We start from the raw sequence: 21,265 nt of genomic DNA on the forward strand, positions 1-21,265 counted from the left end.
TTAGCGACAAAGTCAGAGAAGCCAGACTGAGATGGTTTGGACATGTTCAGAGGAGGGACAGTGGATATATTGGTAGAAGGATGTTGGAGATGGAGCTGCCTGGCAGGAGGGCAAGAGGACGGCCAAAGAGGAGATACATGGATGTCTTAACAGATGACATGAAGTTGGCTAATGTTAGGGTAGAAGATGTCCATGACAGAGTGAGGTGGAAAACGATGATTCGCTGTGGCGACCCCTGATGGGAAAAGCCGAAAGAGAAAGAAGATCTTTCTTCTCATATGATAATGCTAATGTACTCAAAGGAAGTGTGGTTCTTTGTTATGTTTCTCATTATTTTTGTTTTCTAACAGACATTTTCATAATTTTGTTCTCACCTTTCTTTTCTCTCTCAGCTGACAAATGAAAATGTGATTTTCTTTAACAGATGTTTCAATGGATTTGGTGTCCACCAGCTTTATTTTCATTAATTTCAAGAGTAACTGAGTTGATTTTTGTCTTACATCACACATTTTTGTGTTTTCTCAGGCTAAATCATCAAATCAGATGTTCACTTTTTCAGAATTAGTCGTGCTGGAAGATTCTTCCTAATGTTCCATTTAGAAGGAGGTTTCCTCTCCATTTGGTGCGTTATGCAGGGTCAGTATTCTGTTGGTCACTTATGATACCGAGCCTTTTCTGAAGGATCAGGACTGACATGGATTTGGACAATTATCACCACTAAAACAGGTTACAAGGTGATGGTTTGCCCCTTTTGACTCCCAACATGAAGGTTCTGGTTCAAATTCCATCTTAGAACTTTTTGTGTGCAGTTTGCAAGTTTTTCTTATGTGAATTTTCCAGCTTCCTCTCACAGTCCAAAGTATTCATTAACTAACCTTAGTGTGTCTTTGTTTATCTTTGTGTTACCCTGAAAACTGTCTTGGGTGCATGCCACCCTCACCCTTCAGAAACGGTGAGTGTCGGCTCCAATGACCCCAGTCAGGAATGAAACAGTTTTAGAATATGGACAAATGTTTCAAATATGATGTGTTTATAAATACAAAAATGTACAGTACTCACATTTGCAATAAGTGTCAAAACAATATTTGCAAAGGTAGAATTGCCTTAAAAATGGAAAAATAATTTTAAACTGTGGTTTAAATACAAATAGTGATAATAATAATAATAATAATAATAATAATAATAATAATGATAATAATAATAATAATAATAATAGTAATAATAATAAGCCTGTTAAATTATTTTCGATTTCTTCTGCCAGAGTAGGATTGATAGAAAAAAAAGAAGTCGATGTTGCACTTATAATATACATTAACTATTAATGTTATAATATCTTTTTAAAGGTGCTTAAACAGTGCTTTGTTGTCATAATAAATACTTTCAAAGTCATTTGAATTAATATTTTTGAGGTAGGGGTGCCTGTGGTAGATGTAGTACCGTATTGGTTCCACAAGAGGGCAGTAACACAACCATCCCAAAGCAGGCTGCCCTTAAAATACTAAAGAAGAACAAATGACCGGAAATTCAAAACCCGCCGGCGGAAGTAAACATTAGCATCAGTAGCATTAGCTTTTAACAGTGCAGGGAACATGATGCTGCTGTGAGTCAACTTTCGTTACTGAAAGGTTCCATCGCGATGTCTTCATGGTCACAAAGTCCTGCTGTGGACGCGCTCCCCGAAAAAGGACTAAAGAGGAGCGGCAGCAAAAAACTCCCCGACATCACCTGGAGACACGAGATCATAAACCTGCACACAACAACAGGTGTGTCCGTCTGTTGTGTTACACACACAAATCAATGTGTCAACTAGATATTTCATCAGAACTTAAATGACCTGCAGTTTTAGACTAAAATTGCGATGCAATAAATACATGCGTTTGTAAATATTTGTTATCATGTGGAGTTTGGGATGTTATCCTTATTGTAATTGTTATGTCGATCATGTACCCCTTGTATTTTTAGAGCTTTTATTCAGTGAGAGTTGGCCTTAACCCATCCTTCCCTAAGCTAACTAACTCCCTGAATAAAGAAATGCCTGTAAATGCAATTTTAAGATAAATTTCCCTTAAATGTCCCTCATCATAGAAATGCCATAAGAACATGTTAAAGACACACCTAAAACACCATTTTCATTAAAGTCCTGACGCCGTGGCTTTCATGACTGTAGGAATTAGTGACTAGAGCTAACCTTTTTTTTAATCAACACATGTTGGCTGATTTTCAACTTTCATCTCCAAATTGATTTATTTTTTTACTAAACTAATGTTTTGACTTTTTTTCTTCAGACAAGTCGATGGAACCTCAAGACTATAGCTTAAACCCTGAGGAGGCGGAGTCTCCACAGATTAAAGAAGAAAAGGATGAAGTCTGCGTCGGCGAGGAAAGAGAGCCGCTTGAAATGTTTCTAAAGGAGAAACCAGATAGCTTGATGCCGCCAAAACCTTCCACTGAAGACAGGGAGGAACTTAAAACTGAGACGACAGATCAGGGAGTAAACAAAGACGCTGACACTGGATCAACTGAAGAGTCAAAACTGCTGTCAGACAACAGTGGGGACGACAACCACATGATTCATGAGACAAATGAAAATGTGAGCAGGTGCGACACTTGTGCTAAAGTCTTTGGCACAAAGCTGCAAATGAAGAAGCACCGCAGAATCCACACGTGTGAGAAGCAGTTTCTGTGCAGCACATGTGGGAAAAAGTTCAGGGATGCATCCACACTCAAGCACCACGTCAGGACTCACACGGGCGAGAGGCCCTTCCCCTGTCAGACCTGTGGGAGGAGCTTCTCGTGCTGCGGTAAACTGATGGTTCACAGCAGGATCCACACCGGCGATAAGCCGTACCTGTGCAACACCTGCGGGAGGGGCTTTTCTCAGTCATCGGCCCTGAAGAGGCACACAACCGTCCACACAGAGAGCAAGCTATACTCCTGCAGAATCTGCGGGAAGGGTTTCAGTCAGAACAGCGACGTGACAGTCCACCTGAGAACGCACACGGGTGAGAAGCCGTACACCTGCAACACCTGCGGACGCAGGTTCTCCGACTCCTCTGCCTTCAAAAGACACACGGCCATCCACGTCGACATGAAGCCGTATTCCTGTCAAATATGCAGCAAAAGCTTCAGGCAGAGCGGTCACCTGATGCGTCACATGAGCGTTCACTCCGGAGGGAGGTCTTTTTCCTGCCAGGAGTGCGGGAAAAGTTTCCGACAAAGCAACAACCTAGTGCGGCACTTGAAGATCCACTCGGATGAGGGTTGTTACATCTGCAGCTCCTGTGGGAAGCAGTTTCTCCGGCCGTCGTGGCTAAAAAGACACATGGAGGCGCGCGCGTGTGAGGTCAGCTAATGAAGAGTAAAATAACAACAAACGGATGATCTGTTAGGATGTTTCATGAATCCAGTCCAGATAAATGTCTTGGAAACAGAAGAAGTAACTAAAACTTTATTTTGCATTCTTTTTTTAATATTTAGAAAAATGCCAGGTTTCTGTCATTTGTTTTCATTTTCAGGCTTGACTCTATTTGTGGAGTCGGGTTTCAGTCCAACTGTTGCTAAAGAACGTCAGTGTCATCTTCCGTCTCATTCCTGGCATCTTGTTTACGCTGAAGCTTTATAATAAAGAATATTTGAGTGGAAACTTAACATACTTTTTAATTTCAGAATCAATAAAAGTTTATGCAATTATCAAAGAAGATTTGTGTATTTTTGCTGTGTGGCAACAGTTGGAACTCTTGATAAAAAGATCCATTAAATGCACATTATCTTTGGTTTCAATGAAGAAACTGATCAAATAAAAATCTCTCAGCTGGTCGGATCATTGGAATCACAGATATTTAACAAAATGCTTTAATGAAATCCATTTCAACTGAAAGGTCATAAAAGCCTCTGCTTTCTCATCCTTCATGTGACTCATAGAAATACAAAAATGCTTCAAATAAAAGTAAATAAAAACAGTAGGTTCAATTTTTATTTATATACCTTTAAAGGTAAATGACAGTAGCTACTTCTGTTTAGTCAAAGGCTGGAATGGAAATATTAAAAAGGAAAAATGGTTTCTACTTTCATCTTTGAGACTCTTCTTGTTGTGAAGCGTCTGTTAAATCATCTGACTGGACTTCTTCCCCCAACAATCCATGATGTCTGCAGCATCTTCTACTCTGTACCAACTGTACACATTAACTCTTACTTTACTTTGATATTTAACCACACACATGCTGTTCATATATTGTTTCATGTTAATGTACAGTAAATACTCCTCACTTCTTATTCTTATACCCAAATAAAAAAATCTAAAGCCTAAAATGAAAGAAGTGAACCTTCGGATCCAGAAGGTTTGAAGACTTTTTCTTTGAAACAAGAAAACCAAAAAAAAGTCTCAAACATTTTCTAAGAAACTTACAAATCAGAGATGAAACCAAACAAAAACAGGTGAAGGAAGTGATTTTATTGTGGCAGAAAAGTCCTCTCATGCAAACAGCGATGTCAAACTTCAGGAAATGAACCGTTTCTGTACACGTCCAAATATACTACAATATATACTATTATACAAGTGGATTACATTTGATATTATTAGTACAGCAGTCACAGAGAAACTTCAAGTGTGTTAAAGCAGAGTCCAGAACCTTCAGTGTCCGCTACACGGACCCGCCTCTCCTCCTAACAAAGTGCAGAATCTTCCATCTGTGGGTCTCCAACAAACTTCAGAGATAAACTGGACCGAGTCCCAGACTTTCAGCCGAAACAGGAGGATTTCCATTAGAGAAACTAAAGACATCAGTCAAGTTTATGTTTTAAGGCTGGATGGAAACCGCTTTCTTTTGTTCAAAGGAAAAAAGAGGAAACTGCATTTTATCTGTTACTTTGAAGCAGAAATTCATCGACAGCCGTTTCAGAGCGCCTAAAGCCTTTAAGCTAAAGGGGAATCAAACCCTCCCCTATAGCACATGCTCATGTTTACACCACACCCGGGTTTTCTTCTGCAAACCTCTGCAAGACAGACAGAAAAATAACTGCTAAACCGGAAAAATCCAGCATCTAAACTTCCTAAAACCTGCGAGGATCAAACTTCACGCCGCTCTCGTCACCTCTGGGGTTTTCAACCCACAACTCATAGTTTTAAAAGTATAAACCCAGCAGATGAGACCAACATCTTCTGCAGACGAAAAGAGCCCGTCACAAAATGAAGTGGTGATTTGGTGCCAGCGCCCCCCGGAGGACAGTGAGTGGTTGTGTCTGACACAAACATACTACTTTAACAAGTTCAATGCAGTAAAGGAGCATTTCCCCTCTTTAAGGTTTCTTTTTTCTGTAAATGCAAACAAAAGAAAACCACGCTGAAAATAAAAATCAGCCGGAACATAAACTGTGGATCGAGCCACTGGTCACCTGACTGCTCCTCAAATCAGACATCCGACACTTTCCAAATGTTTCCTCTGGAAAGCTCCTCAGATAACGACCAAACAAACAATCTGAGACCAGATTAAGCTCTGAACTTACTCATAGTTTGTTCGTTTACGATTGTCTCCTGTTCTGACCTGGACACCTGTCTGCTGCCTCCAACTTTGACCCTTTTTATCCAATGAAAGCAGGTGGCAACTTCAGCTTTCATGTGGCTGTGACAGGTGGCTCATGGGAAATGTAGTTATTGAACAATGTCAACCTTCACTGCAAAGCTTAACAAATCAAACGTATCCTAAAGTTTCAGGCAAATATTATCATCTCAGTCTTTTTTTTCTTCTACCAAAAACACTAAAATGTATCTCTAAAAATTAGAAGGGTTTCCTTCATTTTGGGCAAAACCGAAAGTTTCAGGCACTTTGACCATCAGATAAACCAAACTAAGGTTACACTTTGAGCTTCAACGGAGTTCTCCAAAACAAAAGTATGTTTGTGGAAAATGTCTCATTTGTTAGCTGAGAACTAACAAAGCTGTAGGTCGCTCTTCGGCAGATCTTTGGCGACTTCTTGATGGATTATTTTAACTGAAGGTGCAGACGAGCGACCCGTTAAAGGAAACGCGGGAAGAAACCCCCAAAAGGAACCATGACACCAACATCCAGCTGAGCTCAGAGCTAAAGAGAAAAGGATCATGGGAAGACAAAAAGCAGAAGTCCAGACGTGGTTTTAGTTCAAACGTCTGGGAATGCTGTAAGATCCATTTGCATCCAATGAAGCAGATTCATTTTTCCTCATCTGACGACCAAATCTGTTTCAAAGTGACGTTGTTTATTGTCAGGCTGATAAAAAACAGGAGTTTTCTTGGTTTCTGGATCATAAACTTCATGCCTAAATAAATGAGTTCAGGTGATTCATCTGACTTCTGTGAAGAACAATTATGTCTAGGTTTAAATCCTCCCCAAAAATGACATTTCGCATTAATTTTCAATCAAATGAATTGCACCAGCTGTTGATGAAGCGTTTCATCATTTGGACACGGTATTTTTCTGACTTTCTTTTCATCTGTTACTCATAAGGACCGGGTTTTTCGGTAGGAACCTTTCTTTAACTTCAAGGCGTTAGAATTCACAGCTGCATTTCCACCTGCTGCCTGTAGGCGGTGCAGTTTGGCCAAAAGGAACGGACGCCACACAAAACCTTCATCATCATGAAAAACTAAAGAGCTAACATTTGGAGCCACGCTCACACTTTAGTGCACGCTCACATCTGCAGGCGGACCTACCAGGCTGCTGGTAAGATTCTGCCAACATTTCCCCTCCACTTTCGGGTTCAGCCAAAAAAAGACAAACATATTAGGAAGGCAAAAGAACGGATGGTTTTGGGTATTATGATTGGCTGCAGCTATGATGGTGGGGGGGGATGCAGCCGTGTGTAGATGTGCGGGCTCACAGCGGAGGGCTGTGATGTCGGCATGAGAGCGCAGAGGGCGTGGCTTATCGGCTCTTTACCCCTGCAGGGCAGACGCTCTGTAGTCATGCAGTAAAGACGACGCGACATGACGAAGAGCAAAGCTTTATGGTTGCACCTGAGGCGACGCTCAGGCAGGGCGGGGCGGGGGCGGCTCTAGAGGAACGATCAGGAGTGGTCCATGGGCTCCAAAGGATTGCTCTGGTCAGCATCCTGACTCTCCATCTCCTCTGGGTCCTCCGTTTTCCGCTCTGGTTTTCCAGGCGTGGCCTTTCCTGCTGAATGATGGGCGGGGGGTTTCTCCTGGCTACTGCCCGTCTCAGTCCTCCCTGTCCGCTCCTGGGTGGCCCCGCCCCCTGCAGCGGCCGCAGAGCTCTGCTGCTCTCTGAGGTGGCGCTCCATGGAGGCCTGGATGGAGGAGACCATCTCCTGCAGCTTCTTCCTCTGCTGCTCCATCAGGCTGGGGTCCACGGCGCGACTGTCCTTCATGGTGACGAAGCCCGGCGCCATGCGGACCAGCTCCCTGGTGGTGTCCTCTGGGATATCCGACAGGTCGGGGGGTCCTTTGGACACACTGGCGCTCAGATCCACCCCGCTGCTGTGCTGCCGTGTGATAGGTCTGTGTTCTGGAGGGGAGGAGCTTTCAGAGCTCCCCAGTGAGTGACCTTTCCCCTGAAAAGCAGTGACGTTTTGCAGATGTTCCTTTTTCCGGACCACGCCGCCGCTACCCAGACGCAGCAAGCCGTGGGACGGGCTCCCCTCTCTGCTGCCCCTGGTGGCCGCCTCAGAGCGCAACTGCACCAAGGCCTCCTTCACCAGCTCCTCCACTTCTGGGCCCACGGGGAAGTGTCCCGCAGCGTCCACACAGAGCTCCAGGCGGTCCTCAGCAGCGTTGAACACGAAGGTCTTCCCCGTCAGGTGCGGCAGCGTGCAGTGTTTCCCGTCCATCAGACCTGAGCGGCACACAAACTCTTAGAACACCTCAGACTGAATTAGAACCAAAGAATAAAACGCGTTTGAAAGTCTGGTTTCAGTTCCTGAACTTGGGAGTAAATCTGATTTTAAAGATAAATTATTTAAATGTATCCAAACCAAAATAGAATGAGAGCAAATGATTGAAAACTGTTTCTTTAGAAATCCTCTACCATCAGAGTTCATCAAAAAGGTAAACAAGGAGATAAACAAAGACTACACTTAGAAAAACTGTGCTTTTGGTTTGCCCAACTTTCTTATAGCATAAAGATAAAATTATTAAATCAGAAAAGGCGGAAATTGAAGAAAGTAAAGTGTTGATGCTTCATAATCACTCACATCATTTGAATGATTGAAACAAACAAAGGAATTCCACATCATTTCGGTGTGTTACAGTTTTTCTCCTTTGGTTTGGCTCATTTCTTGAAACCGAAATTACATTCTCAAAACTCTAAGATCATTTGGCAAAACAGTCTTACAGTTTAGCACAACACAAAAACTCAATTGCAAAACCTAATATATCTCCCAAAACTGTTCATTCGTGCTTCAAAACTAAATTCTTTTCCCATGTAAAGAGTCAGTGCCACCATAAAGGCAAAGATCCTTCTCAATTGCTTTGGCTCATTTCTTGATCAGACTGGATTTTCTTAACACTCTTAGTACTTTTCTCAAAATAATGTGGAGGGTTCAGCACAACACCGTGGTTCACCTGCAAAAGCTCATATCTCTCCAAAAGCAATTCACTCATATGTCAAAACTAAATTTCCTTCTCATTTAAACAGTCAGTGCCCCCAAAATACTTTGTCCCTTTGGCATTGTGTAGGCAATGCAAGTCAGAATGATTAGATGTTTTGTCACTAAAGCAGAGGACCATTGAAATAACCCTCATGTCCACCTTTCAGTCTTAGCTCAGTCCTTTATTGACAATGGTAACTGTACTGTTTTGGTATAGCTAACAGAATACAATTTTGTACAAAACTGAAAAAAAGAAAAAGGATTTTAGGGTAAGAGTATCCTCTTAGTATTACAGTAACAGCACACATTGCACTCCTACTGCCAAGGAAATTGTAACCATTATCATTCACACACATAAAGTAACTTTCATGCATCAGAGTAAAAAGAAAATGTATGCGTATTTTCTCCCTTGTGATGCAATGAGGGAAAAAAACGGCGTGCATGTGGCAACCATCCCCTACACTGATCTCCTATAATGTCCTCACACGCAGCATCCATTGCATGGAGCAGGGAACTCTGATATTGAGCCTGATGCTCATACACTCTCCACTTCCAAGCGGAGAAAAACTCCTCAATAGGATTGAGAAAAGGAGAGGAAGGTGGTAGGAACACTATGACCATCCCTGGATGAGTAGTGAACCAGGCCCTGATGAGCGGGCCATGGTGGAAATTCACATTGTCCCATACAATAACATATAGTGGTAGGTGAGGCCCTAAGAGACCTCTCTCAGTTTCAGGGATCAAATCAAAATGAAGGCGGCCCAAGAAGATGAGGATCTTCTGTGTATTGTATGGGCCAAGACTGGGGATGTGTGGCCACACCATTCTCAGATATGGCAGCACACATAGTAGTTATATTGCCCCCTCGCTGGCCTGGGTCATCCTCCTTCGTTAGTCAAGTTCTAGTTTCACCTGATTGTCAATTGCTGTAATAAATGTATCAAATGTTCCAAGGGATTCATGTATCGTATTCATGTACCGGTATTATGTTCTTGACTAATTTTGACAATTGAACAGACTATTGTGCATGTGATGACTTACACAATGAAATGATGCTGACTCATTTTGGAGTAAACAACCATTAGACTGAGAATCAACAATCAGTTTAGATCAACAAGATCTATTCACTTGGAATCTGTACTAAATGAAGGCTACATGTACTTAATCATTTGAAAGATGTACTGAGACATTGAGACATGTACTAAGACATTTGCAATTTGATGAAACTAATGAGAAATGCCATTCTGTTGTGAACAATTGCAGAGTGGTTTGGAGGTTTGTCCATGTTGTTTTGAGAATGTAATTTCTGTTTCAAGAAATGAGCCAAACCAATGGAGAAAAACTGTAAAAACACTCCCTACTCACCCATGTCCTTTTTGACGATATTGTAGAACACGCCGCCCTGCTGGAAGAGGTGCGGCAGCTTCTTTGCGTACGACCAAACATCTTCCCCTGGAACAAACAAAACGCCCCGCAGATCAAAGACGCTGAAACACACTTACAGCAGCTTCAAGTCATCCAGAAAAACCAAATTGAAGCTGAATTTTGTGCTTTTTTTTTTTAATCTGATTTTACCGTTTCATGTTCTGTTTCAATGCAGAATTCACAGCTTTAGAGACCCACTGCAGTTTAACTAGAACAAAAATGGTGTTGGAAAAACAGCGTATTTGTGAAGGGTGGGCCACAAGCTCCCAGCTCCGCTCCATTCTGATGCGTCCACTGGCAGACAATGTATGTCTTCATTTTCCTCGTCTGAGCTGGCATCTGTTCAAAACTGTACGGCTGGAAAGCTCGGATACTGCTCACCATTTTTGCTGCAGCAGTAATGTCAGGTTGGGGGTGTGAAGGATTGTAAGCTAGCAGGAGAGCACATAAACAGAGAGCTTTGAGCGAGGGAGAGGGAAAGGGGGTGGGCTGGCTTAAAGACGAGAAGTCCCGCCCACAATTCAGAAGTGAATTTGCAATAATAACTGCCACTTTATAGAAACTATGTCCTGAAATACAACACTGTTTTTTTTTTTTTTTATTATTTTGGCTAAAAGCAGCATAATCACAATTAATAGACCACTGGGAACGCTTTTTAAAATAGCCCAAAAGATGATCTGAGTGGGTCTGTAGCACAGAGTAAACCACATTCTGATCTGCAAAAATCTGTGACCTCACAGACCCAGATCCCAGTAAAACCATTAAAAATCTCTGTTTTATCTCCAAAAGGCATGGCATGGATTTCAGCAGAGGGGTGAAGGAGTTTGCTGATCTGAACTCTGCTTTAACGCAGCATCTTTGTCCCTATTTTCTATGATCAGTCAGTTACCACAGGTATCTGGTTCAGAAAACCTAAATATTCAGGATGATCTGATCTTATTATGGCTGCACATAAACCATGAGAACAGTGGTAGCCTTTGATCTGATACTAAACAGCAGCTGCACTAAACTGCATGATGATGGAATGACGGTGCACTCTCTTTTGTCCTGTCATTCAAACTTTCAAGTCTCAGCTGGATCTGGTAAACAGGAAGGGGGGGGGGGGGGGGGGGGGGGCACAAATGCTGGGTTAAATCTGCGTTTGGGACACTGAGCTGCTAGGACTGTGCCTGGGGCCTCCCGCTGCCTTTTCCTCGGGTGAGAGGAGCTTATTGAACAGGAAGTGTTCATCATCGTCATCTGTTTATCTGTACTGCAACCTTTGACCTCATTGGAAGGTGAAACAGGGGGGGCAGACACCTGAGTCAGCACATTTACGCGAGCACACGCCGTGGCTCTGATGGAGTTCAAGGCAAAGGGCGGCAGCCAATCAGACGGCAGTGGGACTGACACCGGCTGATCTGTTCTCCACTTATAAAGGACAAACAACAACAACAAAATAAACTATGATCCTGTAACAAACTGCTAAAAGCTGAAAACAGATCAAGAGTTTTTTAACCTCCAAAAGTGGAAGCTCCAGTCAGGATGAATTTAATTTCAGCAGATGAGAAAACTTGAGGCTCAAAAAAACAAAAGCTCCTTCAGCTGCAATTGTTTGTAGATCCTCTATTTAAAGGCAGAAGAAAGCGGCTTTGCCAGAAATAAGCCTTCAGTTCGTGTTCTTTACGTCTGGTATTAAAATCATGTTTTGGTTTTTTTAAACATGTTCTTTTTCTGATATATAGAACAGGACATATACCGGTAGAAACAAAATTAAGCTTTAAACTGCATTTCTGAGTATGTCCTTAAATCTGGAGCAATTCAGTTGGAAAAATAGCCTATTTGTAATGTAGAAAATACACTGGGCGGGTCACAAACCCCCCGCTCCGCTCCATTCTGATGAATCTACTTGTAGACAAATATATCCATGTACGTCTCTGATTTCCTCGTCTGAGCTGACATCTGGTTCATAACTGTACGGCTGGATAGCTCCAATATTGCTCATTGTTTTTCTATTTGTGTTGCACCGATAATGTCCAGTTGGGGTTTTGCAGGGCAGAAAGCTAGCAGGAGAGCAGGTCAACAGAGAGCTCCCAGCAATGGAGAGGGGGAAGGGGAGTGGGGTCGCTCACTGGCAACAGTCCTGATAACAACTTTGCGACTAAATTTTAATAAACCACTGATGTCTGCAGAAACAATGTTATAGAAAATAACAGTTTCTTATTTGGGCTGAAAGCATGTGAATCATAATTAAACTATCTATGGGGTTTTTACAAAAGCTCCTGGGACTTTATCTCATGAGCATAACAGTGAATAAAGCTGCAGGCCAGGAACCTCCAGGAGAGGATCAAGTGTGATGAATGTGCAGTTCTGAAGGTCACTGGGTCAAAAATACTGAATCTGTTTGACTCTGATTCAAAGTTCACCATTCAGTTGGATTTATCATAACACATTTTGATTGATTTTTAAAACTCATTGCCCTCATTCCCAGTCAAACCTAACAACAGTAAATCTTTCAAAAACAGAAAGCAGTTTGACCTTTAGAAAATAAAAAATCTATTTAAATGAAACTTTCTGAATATATTCCGCATATTTGTCTTGTTAATCAGCTGGAAAGACTTAAGGTAGTGAGAAATGATTCAGCAAAGCAAACAGCAAAGGATGAGAGTCTATAAAAGCATGGTGTGTGTGTGTGTGTGTGTGTTCTCACCCATCAGAGCTGCCAGCAGGCAGAGGGACGACATCTCCAGGTCGATGCTGTCCTGAAGCTCGCGGCCGCTCATCCTGGGCGCCACCGACTCCTCGCTCTTCGCCGAGTGCAGGCTGGACTGAGAGCTGGATGCTCTGGTCACCGAGGTGGATGGGCCCTTATCCTCCGAGCCCTTCAGGATCTCAACCGTCACCCTGTCCCCGTGCTGCAGCGCCACCGGTTCGTTCTCCTCCCCGTCCTTTGGGGGTTGCAGCTCTTTGGGCGGGAAGCCGAAGCGGATGCACTGCTGTGAGGGGGGGACCCCAAACTGGTTGCAGATGCTCTCCTGCAGCTGGGAGAAGGTGGTGTGGGCCTGCAGGGTCAGCATGGCCTGCCTGCCATCACTGGTGGTCACACGGATCTTCTTCTCCTTGCTGGACGAGGACGGGGAAGAGGACTTGGTGGGGGTGGATGGAGCTGAGGAGGAGGAGGGTTCCGGTGAACCGCTGGGTGACGCCGCCCGGCCCTGACCCTTCAGTTTGTCGGTTAGCCGCTTCTGGGAGACAAAGGCTTGCTCACTGATGCTCTGCTGAATGCTGCGCTCCGTCCGGCTCATGGTCAGCTCCTCCTTGTGGAGGGTCTTTGTTTTCTGACCCGTCAGGATGATTTTTGTGGGCGGCTGAGGATCCGGCGCCTGCTGGCTCTCTGGGGTGTCGGTAAGGCGTCGGACGTGAGCCCCATCGATAGACACCGGGTTGTACTCGCCTGGGTTTTTCTTGGCGGTGTGATGCAGGATGGTGTTGACCACCTTCTGCACCAGGATCTCGCTGCCGAACTCCCCGGGGAAGTGTTTGGTGACCAGCTTCATGGCCACGTCGTACACGTTGCTGTTCAACGCCGGCTCGGTCTCGTACTGGAACCAATAGACCGTCTCCCGCACCACCCGACCCCCCCACTCCAGCGTGATGGGGAACGCTTCTGGCAGATTTTCGTACTCCTTCCCCTCCCAGTAATGTTTGAAGCCACACCCACATTTCCCACCCTGGGAGCGGGTGTTCGTCCTGTCCCCGTCTAGGTAAACCACAGATCCGTTTCCACGGATGTGGCGCACCGAGGTGCCGTGACACCAGTTGCAGGTGTTGAGGCCACTCAGCTTGTAGTCTGGGATCAGGGCGTCCCTCTGGGGGTCGTAGGAGCAGACTATGTTGTTCAGAGGAAAGCTGTAGTTCTTGTCGGGCCGCAGCTGACCGTGCGTGGACTTGGCGAGGTTGTAGAGCTTCCCGCCGGGAACGAGCCACTCCGACGGGACGTGGAGCTCAGAGAGGGCGCCGCAGATCAGACAGCGGTGCAACCGATACTCCAACACTGACTTTTTGGCTGCTTCCGTCACTTCCTCAGGCTGGACGCCGATCACCCCGGTCCTTCTGTAGACATACTGGTGCACGTCAGCCACCAGGGACGGGTGGATGTTGTGCTTCTCCATGAACACCTCCTCCATGGCGTTGACCAGCCTCATCAGGTATTTGTCCTGCAGGCTGCGGTCGCCGCCGATCACACAGCTCCCGTCGGGCTCCAGACGGATGTACTTTTTGATGAGTTCCTGAGGGACGCCCCAGGCCTTCGGCAGCAGGTGAGCAGGCAGTTTGGGTAGCACCGTGTTCTTGATTCCCACCAGAGGGATGTAGTGGTTCCGGCTGGAGCTGCTCCAGGCAATGCATATGGGTTTGTTGGGCTTCCCGTCCTTCCCCCTGCACTGCTCCTCCGGTACCAACCCGGGCAGGAAGGTGGCGGAATAGTCTCCGGAGCTCCTCATCCCAACCAGAGAGTCCAAAAGGATTATGGGCCGATGGAGGACGTTAGCTAAACCAAATATGTGGATGTTGCGCAGGCCCAGAGGCACTCCTTCAGGGGGGATGAAAAGCGGGTCGCACTCATTGATGATGTCCTCCCACTCTGCAGCATCAATAAAATCCTGAAATAAGGCTTTGTAGCGACCCAGGTTCTGTTTGAAGTTCTGCTTGAGGTTCTCTCTCAGAGCATGCCAGAACAGTTCTCTGCCTACCAGCGCTCTGGACACAGCGTGGACCAGGCAGTGGCCGTCTCCATCCACGTGCACCGGGATCAGACACTCCCTGCTGCCGTTTGCCTTCTTCACCTCCTCCAGAGTGTCGTGCAGGTAGATGAGGCTCCCGGACCGGTCCTTCCCGTAGCCCATGGTGGCCACATGCTCCGGCTCGATCAGGAAGGCTCTGTCCCCCAGCAGGGAGCAGTCGAACATCTCCCCCTGGTTCATCTCTCTGAGCAGCTGGGCTTTGCCGGTCTGCTTGTCCATCCCGTACCTGGTGAGGACCGGGGACAGGAGCTTGCAGTGATAGTTGGAGAGCCCCATCACCTTCACCAGCTCGGTCCCCTTCTTCGGGGCCCCGGTGACGCCGAGCAGGGCGTTTCTGAGCAGATTGTGCAGCACGACATCTGGATCGGTCACCTCCTCCACGTTCAGCAGGCTCTTCTGCTCGTGCCGCTGGCCGCACTCCGTGCACTCAATGCTAACAGAACCGAAAGCGGGGAAGAACAGCCGCGCCTGACATTTCGGGTCCGGGCAGGTACCGGACAAGATTCGCTTGTCTTTTTTCTTTGAGGCTGGCAGAAGCGACATTGCGTTTGGTAAAAAGCTTAAACCTCCTTCCAACTTTACAAAAGCATGTTAATCTCACCCCAGAGGCGGACAGAAGAGGTTTGTCGCCGCTAACGCTGCTGTTTGCTAGAATAGCACCAGAACAACACGGAAGCGGCTGTTTTTTCCTTATAGCAACGGTCTGTTGCAAAACGTGAGGACGTCAGACGGTGGCTTGTGGGACTTGTAGTCCAATTCTTATTTTTCCCAAATGTCATACCTAATTAAAAGGTAAATATTTTGTTTTTAAAAAGTAAATATGTATTAATATTATTATATTACAAAGAAAAGGTAAAAAATCACGACTCAGGCTGACAGGTAACCAAATGAATTAGTCAGATCTACAGATTATTACACCATTTACCAGAATGCAACGCGTAAGGCGGCTGTTTTGTTGTGAAAGGAAGTCTGTCAGAATTCTATTGGTAATCGCCGATAGAGTTATATTAAATATTTTAAACCATCCAAAAATAGTTATAGTCGAAGCCCAGACAATTTTTCAGGTTGTGGGTTTGTCTCTGTCACTGGAGGCAGAAAACCTTCCATGTTTAATGCCATTAATTAAAGTACGGAGCTTTGTTTTTAGCCTAGCACTGTGCTAGGTAGGTAATAACCCAGCCAGGTGGTGTACGGAACGACGTGGAATGAGCCACCAAACATGTTGTCAAATCGAGCTTAGCTCCAAAAATGTTTTAATCCAAGTAAAGAAATCCACCAAATTAATACTTAAGTGATAGAATTTTTTTAAATAGATGTGACAACAACGCGTATACAGTAGTATATCCAAGACATGAGCTAAATTTCTAATATTATTGGACGCGTAATAATTCTGTAATTTAAACCATGTTCAGGCCGCTTACAAAACCCGCTGTGATACAAACACAAACAGCAGGTTAGTAATTTAGTTCGTGTGTGTGGTATCGCGTGTAGTTCTTGACCATAATTATTAATGTAAAGCTCGTTGCCGCCCTCTTGTGGTCATAATATTTATGGCAAGTCATAGAAAACTGCCCGTACAAAAATACACCTTTTTTAAATTGTATTTTAAGTTATAATCGGATATATAAACATTTTAATTGAAAACAAGGATTTTGTACCAAAACAGATTTAACCCACTGTTAGGATTTTTAGTTACAAACCTTTTGTGAAAAACAAATCCAAGCCGAAAGAATGGTATGTATGCAACCATCTCTCCAATGTAATGAGAAAAGATATAACAAATCTAGAGTGATAAAAAAAGCTTAAATGACCAATATTGTAAAGAAAGTGAACAAAAGTTAAAAGTTTTAGTCAGCCAATCAATCAAACTTTATTTATATAGCACTTTTCCTATAAAACCATAACGCAAAGGGCTTTACATAAAAATAAATAATATAAGAACAAGCACAAAAATAAAAATAGGGCCCCCCTCCCCATACCTACACACAACCCCACCCCTTTCACAGCTCCCACCCCCTAACTGATGAAGATAGAAAATGAAATAGGTTGAGCACGAAAATATATTGTTTGTTATTGTAAACGCTGTTAATAATTGGAACCTCCCTCTCTGTGAATAACTGCATAGCCAGCCAAATGCAGCATCACAGGCAAAATTTTGCAGGAAGAGGCTGGATGGGATGACGGAATGCAGAATATTTAATGATGGCTGCAGTTACATAAAGCACACTGCTTAGATACTCCCTGTCCCTTTTTTTCATACAAAGCTACCACAGTCATTTAATTTGCAATTACTTTAGATATTTCTGTGTTCTATACTAAGGACAAAATCTTCTACAGCCTTGGCTATCCATCCATTTTACATATGCCTTATGCTAGGGTCACAGGGTACACCCTGCCTCATCAATCCATCAGCGAGCTTTACACAGGAGAAACAACCACGCTTTTATTTACACTTAAGGGAAAATATAGTCACAATTAATCTACAAGATATGTTGTTGGAGTTTGGAGGAAGCCAGAGTACTAGGAGAAAACCCATGTGTGTAGAAAGGTTCCAGCTGGTATTCAGATCAGCGCCTTCTCACTGTAAGATGAGAATGCTAACCACTACACTTATATGCAGATTGGGACAACTGTTTTTTAACTTTTCAATGAAAATACCTGAAGTCATGATTTTTTAAAAATGTGTCTTTCCCGTTTTGGCAACCCAGTCAATTCTTAACAATGGCAAAAGAAAACCTAAGTATGTCCATCCAAACATTCTTTGATTCCTGTATTTGATTTTGAATATCATGTAGTACCACCAACTAACCATAGGATGTCAGTGCTGTCTATTTAATTAACCTATTCGGGAGTGGAGGAACAAACTTTGGCCTTTACTGATTAACTTCTAGTTTTAGACTAGAATGACCCACGGACCGGTACCGGTCCGTGGGTCATTCTCCCTCTGAAATTATAAAAGGTAGGTGCTTCGTATTAAGAAGTCTCCAGCTTGTTCAGAATGCAGCAGCTAGATTGTTAGCAGGAACTAGTAGAAGAGATCACATCACTCCTGTGTTAGTTTCACTCCATTGGCTCCCAGTTGATTCTAGATCAAGTTGAAGATCCTCCTGTTACAGTTTTTCTCAGTCGCTTTAGTACAATTCTCAGATCAGAATTAAAGTTTGCAAATACGTGTGTGCATTTCTCAAAACAATTTGTACAAACAGCAAAACACTATGGATTTCTTGCAAAAGCCTGTAACTTGCTCAAAATCTTTAGTTCATCTCTGAAAACTAAGTCTTTATGTCATTGAACATGTCAGTGCCATCAGAATGTCAAGTCCTTGTGTCATTGTCTACGAACGAGACAGTCAAATTACTTTGTCATGTTGTCAATATAACTGTGTATTTTGGAGGGAGGTTCTGATGTAAACTATGGCTAAAGTTTGGATGACAATTATTGTAAAATGTAAGTTATAACTTTTTTGTTTGATTGCAAGAGACTGGACAAGAATCACATTTACACTTTTATTGTTCATATTGTAATTTGTTGACAGACCATGTCATACCAACAGAGAAAAAACCCACTGCAAACAGTAACACAAAGGGGAAAAAAAGAGAGGACAATATTCTGTACAACAGTACAGGCGGTGCAGTAGGAATTGGTGTGGTCTTCCTACACCTCTTGTTGTTCTTGTATGTTAGGCCACAAATTCTCATCCACATCACAGCGAATATCTTCTCTTGCTATGCAGCAAAATATGTTTGTCACATTATGAAAACTTGGTCAACCATTTTGCAGTTAATGACTTATACGATGAACTAATGACTAGGTGTTTTGAGGAGTAAGACTATTGCACAGTGAACTATATAATACATTTTGATAAACTTGACATAAACAATTGATAATGTAAAAAAGAGCAGAGAATTTTACATAATCATTTGCATGGATCTACCAAAGCAATTGCAATTTGTTCAAAGAAGTGAGAAATTGCTTATAAGATTTACACAAGTGACATCATCATGTGAAGAATGAACAAATAGTCTTGGGAATTTCATTCTGATCTGAGAATTGTACTAAAGCGACTGAGAAAAACTGTAACCTATAAGACCTTCCATGGTATGGCCCCATCCTATATTAAGGACCTCATAGTCCCTTACCATCCAATCAGAACACTTCGCTCGCAAAATGCAGGACTGATTGTGGTTCCTAGAGTTAGTAAAAGTACAGTTGGAGGTAGAGCGTTTAGCCACCAAGCCTCTGTTTTATGGAATAAACTCCCAGCTCATGTAAGAGAGCCTGACACTGTTTCTATATTCAAAGTTAGACTGAAAACATTCCTCTTTGGACAGGCTTATTGTCAGATAGCTAGTATTCAGAGATTATTTAACTTGAACAATGTTCAGGTGTTTAAATTAAAAGTAACAATAATAACAGTTAGTTGTTAGTAGGCTGCTAGAAGTTGAAGTAACTATGGTGCACTGGGGTTCTGTCCTCTTTTCTCATCTATTTCTACCCTTCCTCTCTTCTCTATTCTTGATCATTATTCATCATTTAGTTTTCCATGCCTCTGTTTGGTGCAGTGCGATTCATGTATTGTCCCTCTTTCCCTCTCCCCACCTGGGGAGTGGGAGTGCTTCCAGATTCCATCCGTGCTCCTGTTCCTGACCGTGTACCTCGTCTCTGCTCCTGCTCCTACACCTGGCTGTGGTTCCTGCCTCTGGCTCGTCTCTGGCTCATCTCAGCTCTGTACCTGGCCGTGTATCTCGTCTCTGCTCCTGCTCTGACACCTTGACTGACTCTCGCCCCTGACTGTCCCCCCAACTCCGGCTGGATGAAGCTCGTCTGCTGGACTTTATATATGTAGTTGTAGGGTTAGATAAGTTAATTCTTCTCAATTAGTTCTGGTAAATCGCCTGTCCGTCCTGGGGGAGGATCCCTCCTTCATGTGGGCACCCCTGAGGTTTCTTCGTTTTTTCCGGAATCCGTTTTTTTATGAGTTTTTCCTTACCGCGAAGGGGGGTCTAAGGGCAGTTGATGCCAGTATTGAACTCTATGTATTCATGATCTTTTTGAGTTCATGTTTCACTTTTTCAATTACCGATACGAAGCCCATTGAGACGACTGTTGTTGTGAATTTGGGCTATACAAATAAAATTGAAATGAATTGAACATAATAATTAAGTAATTCATCTTTGTCATATGCTTTATTGATATTTCAGGTTTCTTAATTCTGTCTGATAAAAGCTAGGAACCGTGTAATGATAAATCATGTAATAAAATGTTTACAGTAGAACAGGGGTGGGATTATAAAAGTTCGCTTCCTTCCACTCCCTTTCAAGCAATATTAATGAATATGTCTAATTATCCTAAGTTTGATTCGTCATTGTATGAATGTATAACTGATGATTGTTTTGTTTTTTTGTGTATTATTCTTGTTTGATTGCTTGAAATAAACCATTTCAAATCAAAATTGAATTGAATTGAGTAGCATTTGTAAGCTATGAACCGGTGCTAAATCTGGGTAAAGTATTAATCATTTGGTGTAGCCTCCCTTTAAGCTATGCAATTAAAATAATTTCCTGGAAAAACAAACCTCTTGGACTTGGGCCCCTTTTGAACTAACCCATTCAATTATGGAAGCTGATCAAAATAAAATGTTTAGAATTAGAATTTCTTTCAGTTCAGCAGTTTATTTTTTATTATTTTAAAATCATTTTATTTGTTGGGTTTGAAGGTGTGAGTTGATGCAGTTTCCAAAAGATGAAATCTTTCACGCAAACATGAAGATGATAAACAGGTGTTGTTCAGCAGTTTGTTTTTCTGTGGTTGTGTGGTTTGTGTTCTTTTAGCCTTTTTCATGAGAATATCATTTACTGTCATGGTATGATCGAGAAAAACAATATTTCTGTCTAAACCCTGGATATTATCAATCTAGGCTATGTCCTTCATCTGAAAACCTGCTGATAATGTGAGGAGATCCTTCCTGAAAGGATCTTTGGAGCTCAGAGTTTGTATGAACCCACAGCTAACAGTGTGAAGGCTGCAGAGCACAAACACACACACAGCTGCAGGAAGTCTAATCGTCTGTCATTAACATTTCCTGTCAATCAAACCACAGAAAGCAGATTCAGATCTGCTGCTGCATCAACCCCCTCTCTGCTCTGTTTCGTTACTCTCTGGAAAAATTGTTTCAGTGGTGTTGAAGGTAATTGTTTAACATTCGGCTCATTCTGTTAGTGGTCGCCACAGCGAATTACCTTTAACTGAAACCACTGAGACTCAGGTGGTTTGGCAAAGGTTTTATGCCAGATGTCCTTCCTGACACAAGCTTGTATTTTGAAGGCACAGAGACCCAGACATGTAGCAGGACCCACACTAGATTAGGGTCATTCCACACTAGATTAGGGTCATTCCACATCCTAGGAAGCAAAACCAGGTTTGCTGTGTGTCAGTCCTACATCCAGACAACTGAGACATCCAGCTGCCTATTGAAGTTAAAG

General features: G+C 43.2%; 2 protein-coding genes across 2 annotated transcripts; one reads left to right on the forward strand and one right to left on the reverse strand.

Moving 5' to 3' along the window:
* The first annotated feature begins 1,512 nt into the window (after nt 1-1,512).
* LOC101165504 (uncharacterized) lies at nt 1,513-3,698 on the forward strand. The gene is made up of 2 exons (XM_004078823.5): nt 1,513-1,763; nt 2,286-3,698. The coding sequence occupies exons 1-2, from the start codon at nt 1,637-1,639 to the stop codon at nt 3,350-3,352; spliced, it is 1,194 nt and encodes a 397-aa protein (XP_004078871.1). The 5' UTR covers nt 1,513-1,636; the 3' UTR covers nt 3,353-3,698.
* A 737-nt stretch (nt 3,699-4,435) lies between these two features.
* On the reverse strand, nt 4,436-15,516 carry vcpip1 (valosin containing protein (p97)/p47 complex interacting protein 1). The gene is made up of 3 exons (XM_004078824.5): nt 12,692-15,516; nt 9,943-10,029; nt 4,436-7,823 (listed from the first exon to the last, which is right to left on the reverse strand). Exons 1-3 carry the CDS (start codon nt 15,324-15,326, stop codon nt 7,039-7,041), a joined length of 3,507 nt encoding a protein of 1,168 aa, XP_004078872.1. The 5' UTR covers nt 15,327-15,516; the 3' UTR covers nt 4,436-7,038.
* Between the last annotated feature and the right edge of the window lie 5,749 nt (nt 15,517-21,265).

The sequence above is a fragment of the Oryzias latipes genome, chromosome 17 (genome assembly GCF_053564925.1).
Source record: "Oryzias latipes strain Hd-rR chromosome 17, Olatipes_Hd-rR_3.1".
In the NCBI taxonomy this organism is placed as follows: domain Eukaryota; kingdom Metazoa; phylum Chordata; class Actinopteri; order Beloniformes; family Adrianichthyidae; genus Oryzias; species Oryzias latipes.